At 41.1% G+C, this 14,600-nt stretch overlaps 1 protein-coding gene across 5 annotated transcripts in view; it reads left to right on the top strand.

Annotated features, from left to right (window-relative positions):
• Window positions 1-14,600, top strand: part of PDE4B (phosphodiesterase 4B) — a 522,826-nt gene that overhangs the window by 85,943 nt on the left and 422,283 nt on the right. For 4 of the 5 annotated variants that reach the window (XM_033916537.1, XM_033916534.1, XM_033916536.1 and 1 more), the window contains one exon: window positions 1,924-2,162. In XM_033916537.1, the coding sequence (XP_033772428.1) occupies window positions 1,924-2,162 (239 nt within the window). Of the gene's footprint in view, window positions 1-1,923; window positions 2,163-14,600 lie in introns of those variants that run through there. The other variant, XM_033916538.1, reaches the window with a different exon arrangement.

The raw sequence follows: 14,600 nt of genomic DNA, 5'->3' as shown, positions 1-14,600 counted from the left end.
GACAGGTTAAAAATGCTGGGGCTGTTCTCCCTGGAGAAGAGGAGACTTAGAGGGGACATGATAGAAACCTTCAAAATCCTTAAGGGCATAGAGAGAGTAAATAAGGACAGATTCTTCAAACTGAGGGGAGCCACAAGCACTAGGGGTCACTCGGAGAAATTGAAAGGGGACAGGTTTAGAACAAATGCTAGAAAATTCTTTTTTACGCAGAGGGTGGTGGACACATGGAATGCGCTTCCGGAGGAAGTGATAGGCCAGAACTCTGTACAGGGGTTCAAGAAGGGTTTGGATAGGTTCCTGGAGGATAAAGGGATAGAGGGGTACAGATAGAACTTGAGGTAGGTTATAAAAGTGGTCAGAAACCACTTCACAGGTCGCAGACCTGATGGGCCGCCGCGGGAGCGGACCGCTGGGCGAGATGGACCTCGGTCTGACCCAGTGGAGGCAACTTCTTATGTTCTTATGTTCTTACCTGCAGGTTGAGTCTGTCCTGAAACGGCTTTGTAGAAATCTCCTGCAATTCAGGAAGTTGCTTATAACACATCTGTTTGTTCAAGCTTTCTCTAAGTGAATATAAAACTTCTTTTGAGTTATGTTTTATTGAAAAAAGGTGTACTCCATTGAAGAATGGTGTTATTTGATAATTAGTTTGGATACAGACTTGTTGAGGACCCAATGATATAATACTGTGACCTTGTATTGTCCTCTAATTAACATATGTCTTCTTTTAAAATGTTTATTATGTATGGAAATTTGTGAGCCGCCTTGGATAAAGGTGGATTAAAAAAAAAATGTTTTAAATAAATAAATAAATGAACAAGAGTTCCTTATACCTCGTTTAACTGTATAAACAAGTTGCCTTGAGCTTAGCCTCCCATCTGTTTATCCCAACACATGCATTCTATTTTAGTTGAATGTTTTTGGTTTGTACTTATTTATTTATTTCGATTTCTATCCCGTTCTTCCAGAAGCTCAGAATGGGTTACAAGTAGACATTCATAATCGTTTGAAAACAGATTAGATTTGATGCTTCTATAAGTATTATGTCTCCCTTTTAGTATGTATTATATCTCTCTTATTTGAATTTCAGTGCTGTTAATAAGTATATTTTTTAAACTGTTTCATGCTAATCCTTAATAAGTTTCAATTTGCTGATTTTTGACTTTACCTCATTCATAGTATTTATGTTTATAGTTGGTCTTTTTACTGCTGTTGTGCTGTTAACAAAATTGTAAGTTTTATGTTGACTTATACTTGCTGTGCACCGCCTTGGGTGAATCTCTTCATAAAAGTTGTTAATAAATCCCAATAAATAAGAGGAGGAACTGAGAGAGGAAGTAGCATATCAGACGGTTGTCTATCATTTGCTGGTTTTCACATTGAATATGCATGAGATCTGTTTGCATGCACTGCTTTCATTGTATGCTAATAGATCTCATGCATATTCATTGGGGAAATCCTGAAAACCCAACTGGATTGTGGCCCTCAAGGAGGGATTTTGACACCCCTGAGCTAGCTGTACCCTGAGCTTTTATATGTCCTGGTCCAGGCTCTCCTGGCTCCACTCCTCCTGTGTCACTTCCCCCTGGGCAGAACTGTGAGTGTCATTAAGAGAAAGTGGTAATTTTCTACAGACTCTCTCACAGGGCATTTAGAAAACAGTCTTGGTATGCTTTTGCCGGGCTTTAAAACAGTTCACCTCATCTGACTTAATTACATTTGCAGAGTTGTGGCTTTTGAAGAACGTCAAGTAGATCCTTTTGTGCTGCTGTGACATGCACGGCAGAGGGTGCAGGTTTTCCCGTCTCATTTACCTCTGCACGGATATTATATGCTGACATCTTAACTGAGCTCATTCTCTAATGGAAATGTTCATCTACTGTCTAATATCGCTGCTTTCTTCTATTCATTGCCTTCTTGTAGCCTGCTAGGAGCTATGTGGAACGTGGCATGAGCAAGTCTTCTAGTTCATCTGGCAATACGCTGGGAATAAACCTGTGGAGAGGAAGAAGATGTTGCTCAGGCAGTTTGCAGTTGCCTCCTCTGTACCAAAGACAGTCCGAAAAAGCTAGAACACCAGAAGAAAACAGCATCCTGCGACCTACCACGCTGCCTCTGAAAGCACCACCCAAAATTGCCATTACGCCGGTAGACCAGAACTGGTAAGCAAACGCGCAGAGTAACGTTATAAACTGTATTGCCTTGCATGATTTCAGTCATTTGGATAATTGCAATTAACTGTGCAGTTCTGTGATTAATTGTGATAGAACTTCTTTATATTTCAATGGATATCTTTCTCTGGCCAAGTTATACATCAGGATTGTCAAGTTCAGTCCTCGAAGGTCTCAGTCAGGCCACGTTTTCAATACATCTCTGATGAATATGCATGGGAGAGATTTGCATAAAATAGAGGTCTGAACATGGGCAAGCATTTTCTAAATGAACATAGAGCTTATCTTCTAGATATACTGTATACTAGCGCTTATTACATACATTACATTACATTACATTAGAGATTTCTATTCCGCCATTACCTTGCGGTTCAAGGCGGATTACAAAAGAGTAATAGATGGAGGGTTACAATATACAGACCAAAGGGGTCCTTTTACTGACCTGCGGTAAGCGCTAGTGTGTGTTTATTATGGCAGCTTAAAATGGCTTACTGCGAGTTGCGCTCAGCTGTCCTGCAATAAATTCCAAATTGGTGCGCACTAATCCAGGTGCCAATAATTTTTATATATTTTTGTTGGAGGAGGCATGTAAAGGGGACAGAGAGTGGGTATCCCTATGGTAATCAATTATCGCAGCTACATTACCACATGCGTCTCAGGAGTGCACCCCAAATTTGGCAAGCAAATTGCGGTGACCTTTATAGAATCCGGGGACTCATGTGTGCTTATGTGGCACATGCTCTATAGATAAAAATAGGTAGCTAGTTTCCTTTATAGATCTCTAACATAACAGTTAAAATATGTGCCTATAATTTAGACACTAAAATTGATGTAATTGCTCAGGCCTAAACTGCACGCTCACAAGGGATGAGCATTAGCGGTTCAGATAATTTTTTTCTTGGCTGTTGGGTTTCGTGTCCTTTTATCCAAAATCTCAACTCCGACCCCTTTGGGTTTTCTAATTCATCGGAGTTCTGATCGCTACCTCTCTTCTCAGAGTTTTTTTCTCCCTTAACAAAGTCAGACCACCTTAATCAAGTTTTATTTTGCATTTGTACTGCAGCTTAGTAAAGAAAACCTTAAAAACCATTTGCTTAAAGAATATGGGCTCCTTTTACAAAGGTGCGCTAGCGTTTTTAGCGCACGCACTGGATTAGCGCGCGCCCGCTCAAGAGGAGGCGATAGCAGCTAGCGTGCACAGCATTTTGTTAAGGCCCTAACGCACCTTTGTAAAAGGAGCCCTATGTGTTGAAAGAGTTATAATTTTAATGTATGTTCTTAACTAGATTCTGGAGATTGTCTCCACTTCTTTGTATGTTAGCCGCTATGAACCTCTTTCAGGTATTTGCAATATACAAATAAAAATGGTATTGTATTGTACTTTACTGTAAAAGAGGTGTGGGGGGGGGGGGTTTCAGTTTTTCATGGATTTTTCCTCCAGGAACGTATCCAGATCTCTTTTGAACCATGCTAGGTATATGGGTCACCTTGGCCTCGTCCTCTGGAAACATTCCACAGCTTAATTAAGGGGTCCTTTTATTAAGGTGCGCTAACTGATTTAGCGCACGTTAAATGCTAAGGCATCCATTATATTGTGTGGGTGCCTTAGCATTTAGCATGTGCTAAATAGGCTTATAAAAGGGCCCTTAAGTGTTGTGTGAATGAAAAAAAAAAAAATGCATCATATCATTTGCTTTGTCAGCTGTTTTTTCATTTCATGGAATGTCATCTCGTTTTAGTATTGTTTGAGGGGATCAAGAGCCATTCCACCACTTCCATCATATCCCCTCTCCATTGTTGTTTCTCTGACCTGTTTAGCCTTTCTTCAGTCGATTAGCAGAATTAACATTATGGCATTTTTTTATGTTCAGTATAGTTTCCCCCTTTTTGGAAGTTAAGATTCTAGAACTATTTTAGATGCAATAATTTTCTATGTTGGATAATAATTCACACTAATTATATTTGCTTAATGTGGCAGCATTGTTTGAGTGGTAAATTTATACTTTTTTTTTTTTTTACTTTATTTTTATTGAAACTATTATTAAACTCTATTTGTAATATGATATCAGTGCGTTATCCAGTCAGTATTCAGCCACCAGCAGTCAGCTGTTTTTTAAGGACTGAATATGGTTGGCTAAATTAGGCCCAGATATCAATGCCAATGGGTACTGGCATTGAATATCCAACTATAAGAACATAAGGGTAGCCTTATTGGGTCAGACCAATGATCTATCAAGCCCAATAGCCTGTTCTCACGGTGGCCAAGCCAGATCACTAGTACCTGGCCAAAACCCAAGGAGTAGCAACGTTCCATGATACCAATCCAGGGCAAGCAGAGGCTTCCCCCATGTCTTTCTCAATAACAGACTCTGGACTTTTTCTCCAGGAACTTGTCCAAACCTTTCTTAAAACCAGCTACGCTATATGCTTAAGGTTACCATATGGCTCCAGAAAAAAGGGGACGGATTGAGACATCCGGGTTTTACTTCCATTGAAAGCAACCAAGATGTCTCAATCTGTTCTCCTTACTTCCATTGCTTTCAATGGAAGTAAAACCCGGATGTCTCAATCTGTCCCCTTTTTTCTGGAGCCATATGGTAACACTATATATGCTCTTACCACAACCTCTAGCAACACGTTCCAGAGCTTAACTATTCTCTGAGTGAAAAAATATTTCCTCCTATCGGTTTTAAAAGTATTTCCCTAGTCTTTGTAATGTTTAACAGAGTGAAAAATCGATCCACTTGTACCCGTTCTACTCCACTCAGGATTTTGTAGACTTCAATCATATCTTCCCTTAGCTGTCTCTTTTCCAAGCTATAATTATCGAACTATCTTATGCAGCTTCTGGCCGATATTCAGACAGAACCTGCCAAAGAAACTTATGTGGCTCCTAGCTCAATTTTGACAGGGACCCGCAAAGGGAATATCATAACCCCCTCCTCCTCTGAACCAGTCAAGCACTTCCCACACTCACACATGACCCCATTCCCCCCTATCAACGCCCTTAAACCAGTCAAACATCCCCCACATGACCCTATTTCCTCTCTCAATCCTCTTGAACCAAGCACCCCTCCCACCTAATCCTGTCCTTCCAACCAAATATGCCCCCCTCACATCCCAGTAGGCCTTCCAGGGCATACCTGACTCTCTTTGGTAATCCAGTAGTTATGGCAGGCTGAAGTGAACTCCAATCGCTCCCGCCCCTACAGGATTAGGCCGCAAATGGTTGCAGTGATCTCTAGTGGCAGCTATTCCCGCCCTCTTAAATCGATTTGAATATTGAATCTTCTATTACTAGGCCGAGTGCTTTGCATTGTGGATTGTTTCCTGAATCCATCTTCTGATCTCTAAAGAGCTCGTTTTACAAATCCACAGCAGATGTTTCTACCATGGGTCGGCAAGATAAATGCTCTATGAGCGTCGGAGCATTTACCTCGCCAGTCCGTCATAGAAACCTCTACCATGGCTTTGTAAAAGCCAGCGTAAGTCAGTTGGAGCTGTAAGTAGCATTGATACTTTATAAATTCTATTGTATTCTATTTAAAATACAGTTTGGAGAAACTCCTGATTATATGCCACATCTCGTTAAATTTTCTAATAATCCATCTTTGAACCTAAGAAACAATGATACTTTTTGTCATTAGGAGCATTAGATACAATAGAACTTTTAACTCCACATGGCCATATCAAGCAGAAAAACTGTGGAATGCATTACAATACTAATATTCACCAGCAATCTAATTTTAAATGTTTCAAGAAATACCTAAAGACCTATCTATTTCAAGAATTCATTACTAATAATTCCTAAATATTGTTAACACTAGTTTTTAATTTCTATCACCATAATTACTTATGTAAACCGCTGTGAACTTCATGGAAGTATTGGCGGTATACAAATAAAAATTGTATTGATATCCTTTAAGTGACGGATTTCTACTCACCAGTGCTCAGAGCCCCTATGCAAAATGCAGCTGTCTATTTTTTTATGATATTTGTACTGCAGTGTCAGTGTTATTGTTAGCAGGATTTTATTTTGGTTTATCACATAAAGCAATATTGGTTGAAAAAAAGTTGAATAGTGTTATTTAGGTATTTACAACACAAGGGGGCATTGCTGTCCTTATCTTTTAATGCAGAAAAATAGATGACTACGGTATATTAAATGTGGAACATGTTATTCAGTCTTGAACAATAAGCAGTATCTGTAGCAAACGATAGAAAATCTTAGAATGAACAGAGTATATTACAAATTACTTCTATATGGAGAAAGTTCTGGTTTCCAGAAGTCAGGAAGTACAGAAGCAACTACAATAAGTTTTTATCTATTGCTCAAAGTTTAATAGAAACATAGAAACCTGATGGCAGATAAAGGTCAAATGGCCCATCCACTCTGTCCATCTGCAGCATCCACTATCTCCTCCTCTCCCTATAGGTCGAGGCTCTTTACACCTGCATTGTGAGGTCGTATAACTTTATGATTATAGGCTAAGGCTCTTAACACTTGTATATGAGGTCATATAACATTATGGCTATAGAAACATGATGGCAGTTAAAGGCCGAATGGCTCATCTAGTCTGTCCATCTGCAGAATCCACTATCTCCTCCTCTCCCTAAGAGATCCCATGTGCTTTCTTGAATATTCATGGCTGTGTCAGGTCATCAATAAATTATTAACTTGAGTGTGGCTCCAGTGGCATCATTATCTCCTTGGTTGTTTCTGTATTTTTTCCAACCCAAAAGATGTTGGAAAAACTTATACAAAAGGGGTTGAGTATGTCTTGTTTGCCTGTCTGTCTCGGGCCAAAAAATCTCTATAAAATTTTAACAATATTCAGTGCTATTTAGCCAGCCAGGTATAGCTCCTGGCCGGCTAAATATTGCTAACCGGCTAACCGTTGATATTCAGCAGGAGATGCTGAGTTAGACAGGAAACGTTGATGGAGCTATGAGGTCTATGGGATGGAGAAGGGCAGAGGGAGAGAAGTGAGGATCCAGATGCCAGGGGTAAAATACAGGAGAAATCCTGGGCCAGAAGATGGAGGAGGAAGGGGCAGAGGATGTCAGAGGTAGGCAGTGGCAAAGGGGTACTGGGTTGATTGTAGCAGGTTTTCAGGTCTCGCCGCATCTGTGTACTGTGTACTGAGGATTTGTTTAAAGGAGTTTAAGATGTAGGGATAATTGTAAGGAGAGGATTAAATGAGGGGAATACAGAAAGATAGAATGGGAGAGAAAGAAAGAAAGGAACAGAGAGAGGGAGATATGGGAGGCTATAGGTTGAGTGCAAGAGGATAGAATTAGCAGATGATTTCCAGGTCATTAGTGACAATTGCCAATTCTGAGTGTGCCTCATTATGTTTTTTAATTTTATTTAGTTAAATGTTTATCCCTCCCAAACTCAAGTCCCTGAGAGGGTTACAAGCCAACATACATAAAAACAAAGCAAGATTACAATGGAACATAATCCCTTCGTACTTCCTTTCTGCAGTAGCCATAAAGAACCTCACCTCGGCTTCGAGATGTTAATCGCTTAGATGCCACTAGTGGTCTCCTTGTAGTATATCAAGTATCTGTAAATAAATAAGACTAATTCAGCCTGATCCTGTCTCTAATGGTCGCAGCTGGATGGGGGAGGGGGAATGAGAGGAGGGGCAATTTCAGTGGCATGAATGGGGAGCCAATGATGGAACAATAGAGGCAGGAGCTGAAGAATCCAAATCATGGTAAAACTGATTGGACAAGACGGAGCTCATAAAACAGAGAGACTGAATGTAACTTGAAAAAAAAAAAAAAAGAGACGGTCCAGATGATGGTCGGTAGAATCTGAAGGATGAATAGGCAGTAAAGTTAATGCAAAATTAGGAAAAATAGGAGAGAATTTGCAGAAACAGCAGGCTGTGGTCTTTATCGATTGCGATACTTCTTAAAGGATCAACAAAAGAGATTGCCCTACATGACCTGAGACCATAGAGAACCCTTGTTCAGAGGGGACATAATTGAAATACCAGTCTATTCACCTGCATTGAGCTATCGCACAGTTTGACTGCTCAGTTGCATTACCGTGGAGGTTGGAATTACAGTACATCTTTATTGTACTCCAGTTGTTCCAAATTCCTAAGAATAGGTCCCATCTGAGCTTCCTTTCAGTGCATGTAAGCGAGACAGCCGCACAAAGAAGGGGAAAAAAAAAAGACTGAAAGACTAAAAGTTCTTCTCTCCTTCTGTCTTTATGGGCGTAAAAAAGCTGGTGAATTTGTCCCAGCATACTGTCATATTATCCTGCAGGCCAGCAAATCTTGTACAGATAGTAAAGACGTCTTTTGTTGTAGCTTTCCGTCTGAGCTGTAGCCATGTGTTTTTAGCTTATGGCATTAAGTTGAACGTTACACTGCATTTTTAATGGTATTCTTTCTTCCATGCACTGAACATTCGTTCCAGTGTCAGGGCCATGGAAGCAGTATGATCGTAAAATATGTTAAAATCCAATTTACTGCTACTGTTACTATTAATTATAGTGCTACCAGATGTACACAGCGCTGTGCAGAGTCACAAAGAAGACAGCCCCTGCTCAAAAGAGCTGACAATCTAAACAGACAAAACAGATAAACAGGATGACATGGATACAGTTAACCCTTTCAGGACCATAAGGATCGTAGGCCAATTTTTGTGGTTTTGACGACATTTTTATGGTAAAAAGGGCTTGCAGATGCCAAAAAATTGATTTTTTTTTTTTGAAATATCATTATTTTTATTTAAAAAAATCACACTTCTGGCTTATGGACAGTGTGGCAAGTGAATCTTCTCGTCAATCTAGCAACGACGCTAATGAATGAATGTCGGAACCAGTTTGTTTACATAAAGGCAGTATCATATGGAATCCGTACATATCAAATTTAGAACTGTAGACTATCCCAATCAAAATTTATAGGATTTTAAAGTTATGGGACAAATATGTCCCTTGGTCCTGAAAGGGTTAAGGGGAAAAGTTAATCTTCTGGCTAGGTTGATGGGCAGTGGGGAGTAGGGTTAAAGATTGAAGACTATATCAAAAAGGTGGGTATTCAGTCTGCTTTTAAACAAGGGAAGGGACTTGGTGGACAAGCTCGAGTAATTTATTCCAGGCATAGAGGGCAGCTAGATGAAAGGAATGAAGTCTGGAATTGGCGGCGGAGGAGAAGAAGGTACAGCTAAGAGCGGCTGATTTGACGAACGGAGGTCAGCAATAGGAGCTTGAACTGTATGCGAAGGCAGATGGGAAGCTAATGAAGTGACTTAAGGAGAGGGGGGTGACATGAGTGTAGTGAAGTTGGTAGAAGATTGCAGGGGGAAGAGGCAGGACTGCGGAAGGACCAGTTAGAAGAAGTTTGCAGTAATCCAAGGGCTCCTTTTACGAAGGTACGCCAGCGGTTTTAGCGTGCGCGCTACACATTAACGCCTCCATAGAGCTGGCGTTAGTTCTTGGCGCGTAACGCGGGGTTAGCGCGTGCGGCAATGCAGCACGCGCTAAAAACGCTAGCGCACCTTTGTAAAAGGAACCCTAAGTGTGAGAGAGAGAGTGGACAAGGGTCCGGGTACTGTGCTAGGCTGTACACAGTATCAATCTAGAGTTGATATCTATAGGCTCTGTAAATGATGTGGATTTATGTTACTGTTCCATGCTTATTCTGTAGGATGTTGGTGAAGGAGAAATATTTAGAAAACTTGGGCACCTTCCAAAATATTTAGAAACCAAAAGAACATGTTTTCTCTTTCGCCTTTTTGCTTTATTTGTAAGCTTATGTCGCTTGTTTTTGCTTCTTGTTTTGTCTGTCTCGCCTCACCTTTTTTCCCTGCAGCCTGTTATCTGCTGCTCCTATTCCCTCCTTTCCATAGCCTCTCCCCTATGTGACCTGGTGACTGGGGGCAGGTCTGGGCTGCAGCAGCTTCTTTTGACTTGGGGCCAAATCCAAGTGTTGCTGCTTTGCATAGGCTCATGCTTAGCTGTAAAGCAGTGGTCTCAAACTCGCGGCCCGGGGGCCACATGCGGCACGCCAGGTACTATGTTGAGGCCCTCAGTATGTTTATCATAATCACAAAAGTAAAATAAAACAGTTTCTTGATCGTAGGTCTCTTTACCTATAAATGACAATATTATTATTAAGACTTGGCCAAAAGGAAAGATTTATAAACTATGTTATTTCTTTAATAAGACATTAACTATTTTTTCTGCGGCCCTCCAAGTACCTACAAATCCAAAATGTGGCCCTGCAAAGGGTTTGAGTTTCAGACCACTGCTCTAAAGGTTCCTCCCAAGCTTTGCTGCACCACAGCGCATTAGCTCAGGGCCAGGCACGGTGGCTCTTCAGTGACTTCTACCCAGTGCAGCAACAGCTACTCTTATTGAAGTGCACTAAGTTTTTGCACTTAATGGGGGGGGGGGGGAATTCAATAAATGGTGGCCAAACGTGATGCCAGTTTGATCTATGCTAAGACAATATTCTGCGCCCCCCAAATTTTACAGAACACTAGCTTAGTACACATTTCACACCTAACTTTGGGAGCGAGCATTTAAGCCTGCCAAAAGCAATAAGGTGTGCAAATGAAAGTATTCAGTGACACCGCACCTAAATTCTGGGAAAGCCCCTGACCCACCTTGCCTCTCCCTTGACCACACTGCCTTTGGAGTTGCTTGCTATGAAGATTTAGGCATGCATGTTACATAGAATTGGGCGTAAGGGTAAATCTGCACATACTCTTAACTAAACACCCCCCCCCCTTTTTACAAAACCACACAGGAGGTTTTTAGCACCGGTGCTCTGTGCTGCTCTAATGGTCATATTCCTATGAGCATTGGAGCAGTACAGAGTATTCATCACGCCGGGCGGTGCTAAACACCTCTTACACGATTTTGTAAAATGGAGGATAAGTGCTTATCGTACTTAATTTTTTCGTACTTAATTTTTTTTTTTTTTTTTTAACATATTTACAGGGGCTGAGACCGAGACTGTGGGAGGCAGTCTGGCTGCCTTCCATAGTCAGCGGCATTCCTGGCTATTCAATGCCAGGGGCATATCTGGCCGCCAGCACTGAATATCCGGAGCAAAGTTCACTGCCATGGACTTATCTGGCCAAGCCGATTTTTATTGGCTGAATGGCTACGCCTAACAGTCAAGACCTGCTTTTTAGGTGGATCTCTTTAGCTTCATGCCTTAGCTCCACGCTTGCCAAATGGGACTTAGCCATCCAAGAGCAGTTCCCAATTGGCTAATCCCGCTGAATTTCAGGGGGGACATGCCCCCTTTTCAACGAAACTGTGCTAGCAGTTTCTAGCGCAGCGATCCACGTTGAATGACCCATGCTGCTCCCGATGCTCATAGCATGGGCCATTCAGTGCAACTCTCCGCGCTAGAAGCTGCTAGTGCAGTTTCGTAGAAGAGGGGGATAGTCATAAAAAAACAAAAATTAATATAGACAATAATATATAAAACAGCATAAAATATAAATTCTTGGTTTTAACGCCTGTTAATTTCATAGACGATGCCAGTGTCTCGTAAATTATTTCCAGCCGCGGCACACTAAATAGGTGGCCACGGCTAGAGGGCACCCGGGAAATTGTGTGGACAAGGGCTTGTGTGACGCCATCATGTTGATGTCTGCACATGCATGAAGGCCCTGCAGATGGATCCTTGAGCCGGCAGTGGGGGTGTCAGGTCAAAAGCGCACCAGGACAAAGGCGTGCCCAGATAATTGAGCGCAGCGTGGAGGCGCGCGCCGCTCAAAATTACTATTTTTAGGGCTCCGACGGGGGTGTGTGGGAAGGGAACCCCCCCACTTTACTTAATAGACATCGCACCGCATTGTGGGAGCGTTGGGGGGGTTTGGGGTGTTGTAACCCCCCACATTTTAATGAAAACTTCACTTTTTCCCTGTTTTTAGGGAAAAAGTTAAGTTTACAGTAAAATGTGGAGGGTTACAACCCCCAAACCCCCCATAATGCCGGTGCGATGTCTATTAAGTAAAGTGGGGGGGTTCCCCAACAAAAACCCCCGTCGGAGCCCCTAAAAACTGTAATTTTCTTCAGCGCGCGCCTCCATCTTGCGCTCAGTTGTCGACGCGCGCCTTTGTCTTTCGCACTGTTGTCTATGAACCAGCAGTGGAGGGGGGAGGGGTCATCAGGAGAGGCACAGAGAGGAGGAGAGGTACCAGGGAGGAGGAGAGGCTCCGGTGCCCGCTGACTTCATCCTGTAGGTAGTCAGGTAGCACCCTTTGAATCTCGCTGCAGCACACAGTTTGTGATTCACTGGATTATGCCATCAAATGCATACTTCACGGTACTGCGAGTATTTAACGATGCTCCGATAATACATTAGTCTCCATAACACTTGTCAAAACTTATGCCTGGCATTGACATGGTATAAGAAGGCATGCCAATACATGGGTGTACAAAATTGGGTTGCCTAGACTGAAGCACCAGTTTATCGACTTGCCCTTTTGACCCTCTGTTGCTTCCGGTAGATCCCTCCAGGAAACAGGAAAATACCCGCTGTACCTAAATATAATTCACCTTGAGTTACATTGAAAAAAAGGTAGCAGCCAAATCTCTTCCCTTTAATATTCCTTCAATTAAATTTAACAATATATAACTTCATTTTGTTAGTCATCTTAGCAAAATTTCAAAAAAAGGTTCTAATATTGTTGATGTAAAACATTGTCTGTTGTATCCACCCTGCTACTAAAAAGCCTAAGAATTATTAGATGCAGGAAAAGGCCAGGGATGCAACTGCAGGTTTGCATAACATATTTTTGAAGACAAACAAGAGCATGTGCAAGAGCCAACAAGTGAGAGCCGTGGTCTGGCTTGAATCTCTGAACCAGAAAACAATCTGAGCCATTCAGGCTGATTGCGCACAGCATGCCATCTGAAGCAATCCCCTGGCTGGAAAAGGTTATAGGAAAACAACAACCTTAGAGGAAGCAAATGATGTGTTACCATATTGTCATTCATGTACTCTAGCTCCTTATTTGGTATTTTCTGTTTTGTAGGTCTAAATCTATATATTTTTGGGAAAGCACACTTAGCTAAACATGCAAAAACACAGGGATTGTTATTATTTTTTTCTAAATATTGAGCAGGACAAGACTTTGGCATGTTGGCTTCACACAGAGCATTAGATAAGCTTTACTTGCTACTGCTAGGAGCTGAGACTACATCTACATCATTTTAAGGTGTTTTTTTTCTGGAAACGTCAATCGCTCCTCCTAAACTTACTTGCTCCACTTCATCACTGACGCTGAAACCGTGGATTGAAGACAAAGTTTTATTTTATTTTTCTTTCCAGCTTATGATTTATCTTTAATCTTATCTATTGTTTTGCCTTTTGTCTTTGTTTTGTTCTATTTCTATCATTTAAATTTCTCCAGAATTCTACTGTTCAACGGCTCCCCCTTCTGCTTCTATTCCTTTCTCTCCTCTCTTCTACCTTCCAAAGTATTTAGATCAATGCTGTCTTGTTAAAATGTTTATTTTATTTTTATTTTTCCTCTAACTCTACTTTTCACTTCTCTATTACCCTCCAGGTACTTTAGTTAGATTGTGAGCCTTCGGGACAGTAAGGGAATTTTTCAAGTACCTTTCTTATTTCTAATCTTAATGTATATTTTCTGTAAACCGCTTAGAACCTAACGGATGTAGCGGTATATAAGAAATAAATTACATTACATTACATTACATTACATTTTTTATAGCGTTTAAAATCTTGAGTTCCGGGATTCCAGTTACACTATTTACTTATTTTAGTATTTATATACCACGTATAGCCTAAGTGGTTCAGGTACTACTGCATCGCTAGAAACAGCTTGGAATCCCCACAGACATTATCAAATCAACAAAACAAGGAGGGAAGGTCGAGATGTTCCAGCAGGGGTCTTTATTGTTGGTAACGTAAAAATATTCAGCGACTCAACGCTGCATGCGTTTCGGTCCTCGGGGTACCTTCCTCAGGAGTCTGAAAGCAAACACATAAACAAAATGTAAAATCATTAGCTAGAAACGTAAGAACGTTCAAAATCATAAATGAGAATATATATTAAAAAAATGATGAGACTATTATAAAACCCAACACCATTGAATAGACCATCAAATATGGAATAGAATAGAAAAGGTTCAATGAAGAGCGACCAAGATGATAAAGGGATGGAACTCCTCTCATATGAGGAAAGACTAAAACGGTTAGGGCTCTTCAGGTTGAGGGGAGATATGATTGAAGTCTAAAAAATCCTGAGTGGAGTAGAACGGGTACAAGTGAATCGATTTTTTTTTACTTTGTTAAAAATTACAAAGACTAGAGGATACTTGATGAAGTTACAGGGAAATACTTTTAAAATCAATAGGAGGAAATTTTTTTTCACTTAGAGAATAGTTAAGCTCTGGAACGCATTGCCAGAGGCTGT

Source organism: Geotrypetes seraphini, chromosome 12, assembly GCF_902459505.1.
Source record: "Geotrypetes seraphini chromosome 12, aGeoSer1.1, whole genome shotgun sequence".
Classification (NCBI taxonomy): Eukaryota; Metazoa; Chordata; class Amphibia; order Gymnophiona; family Dermophiidae; genus Geotrypetes; species Geotrypetes seraphini.
Note: the sequence above shows the minus strand (reverse complement) of the source record. Positions and strands in the feature narration are given on the sequence as shown.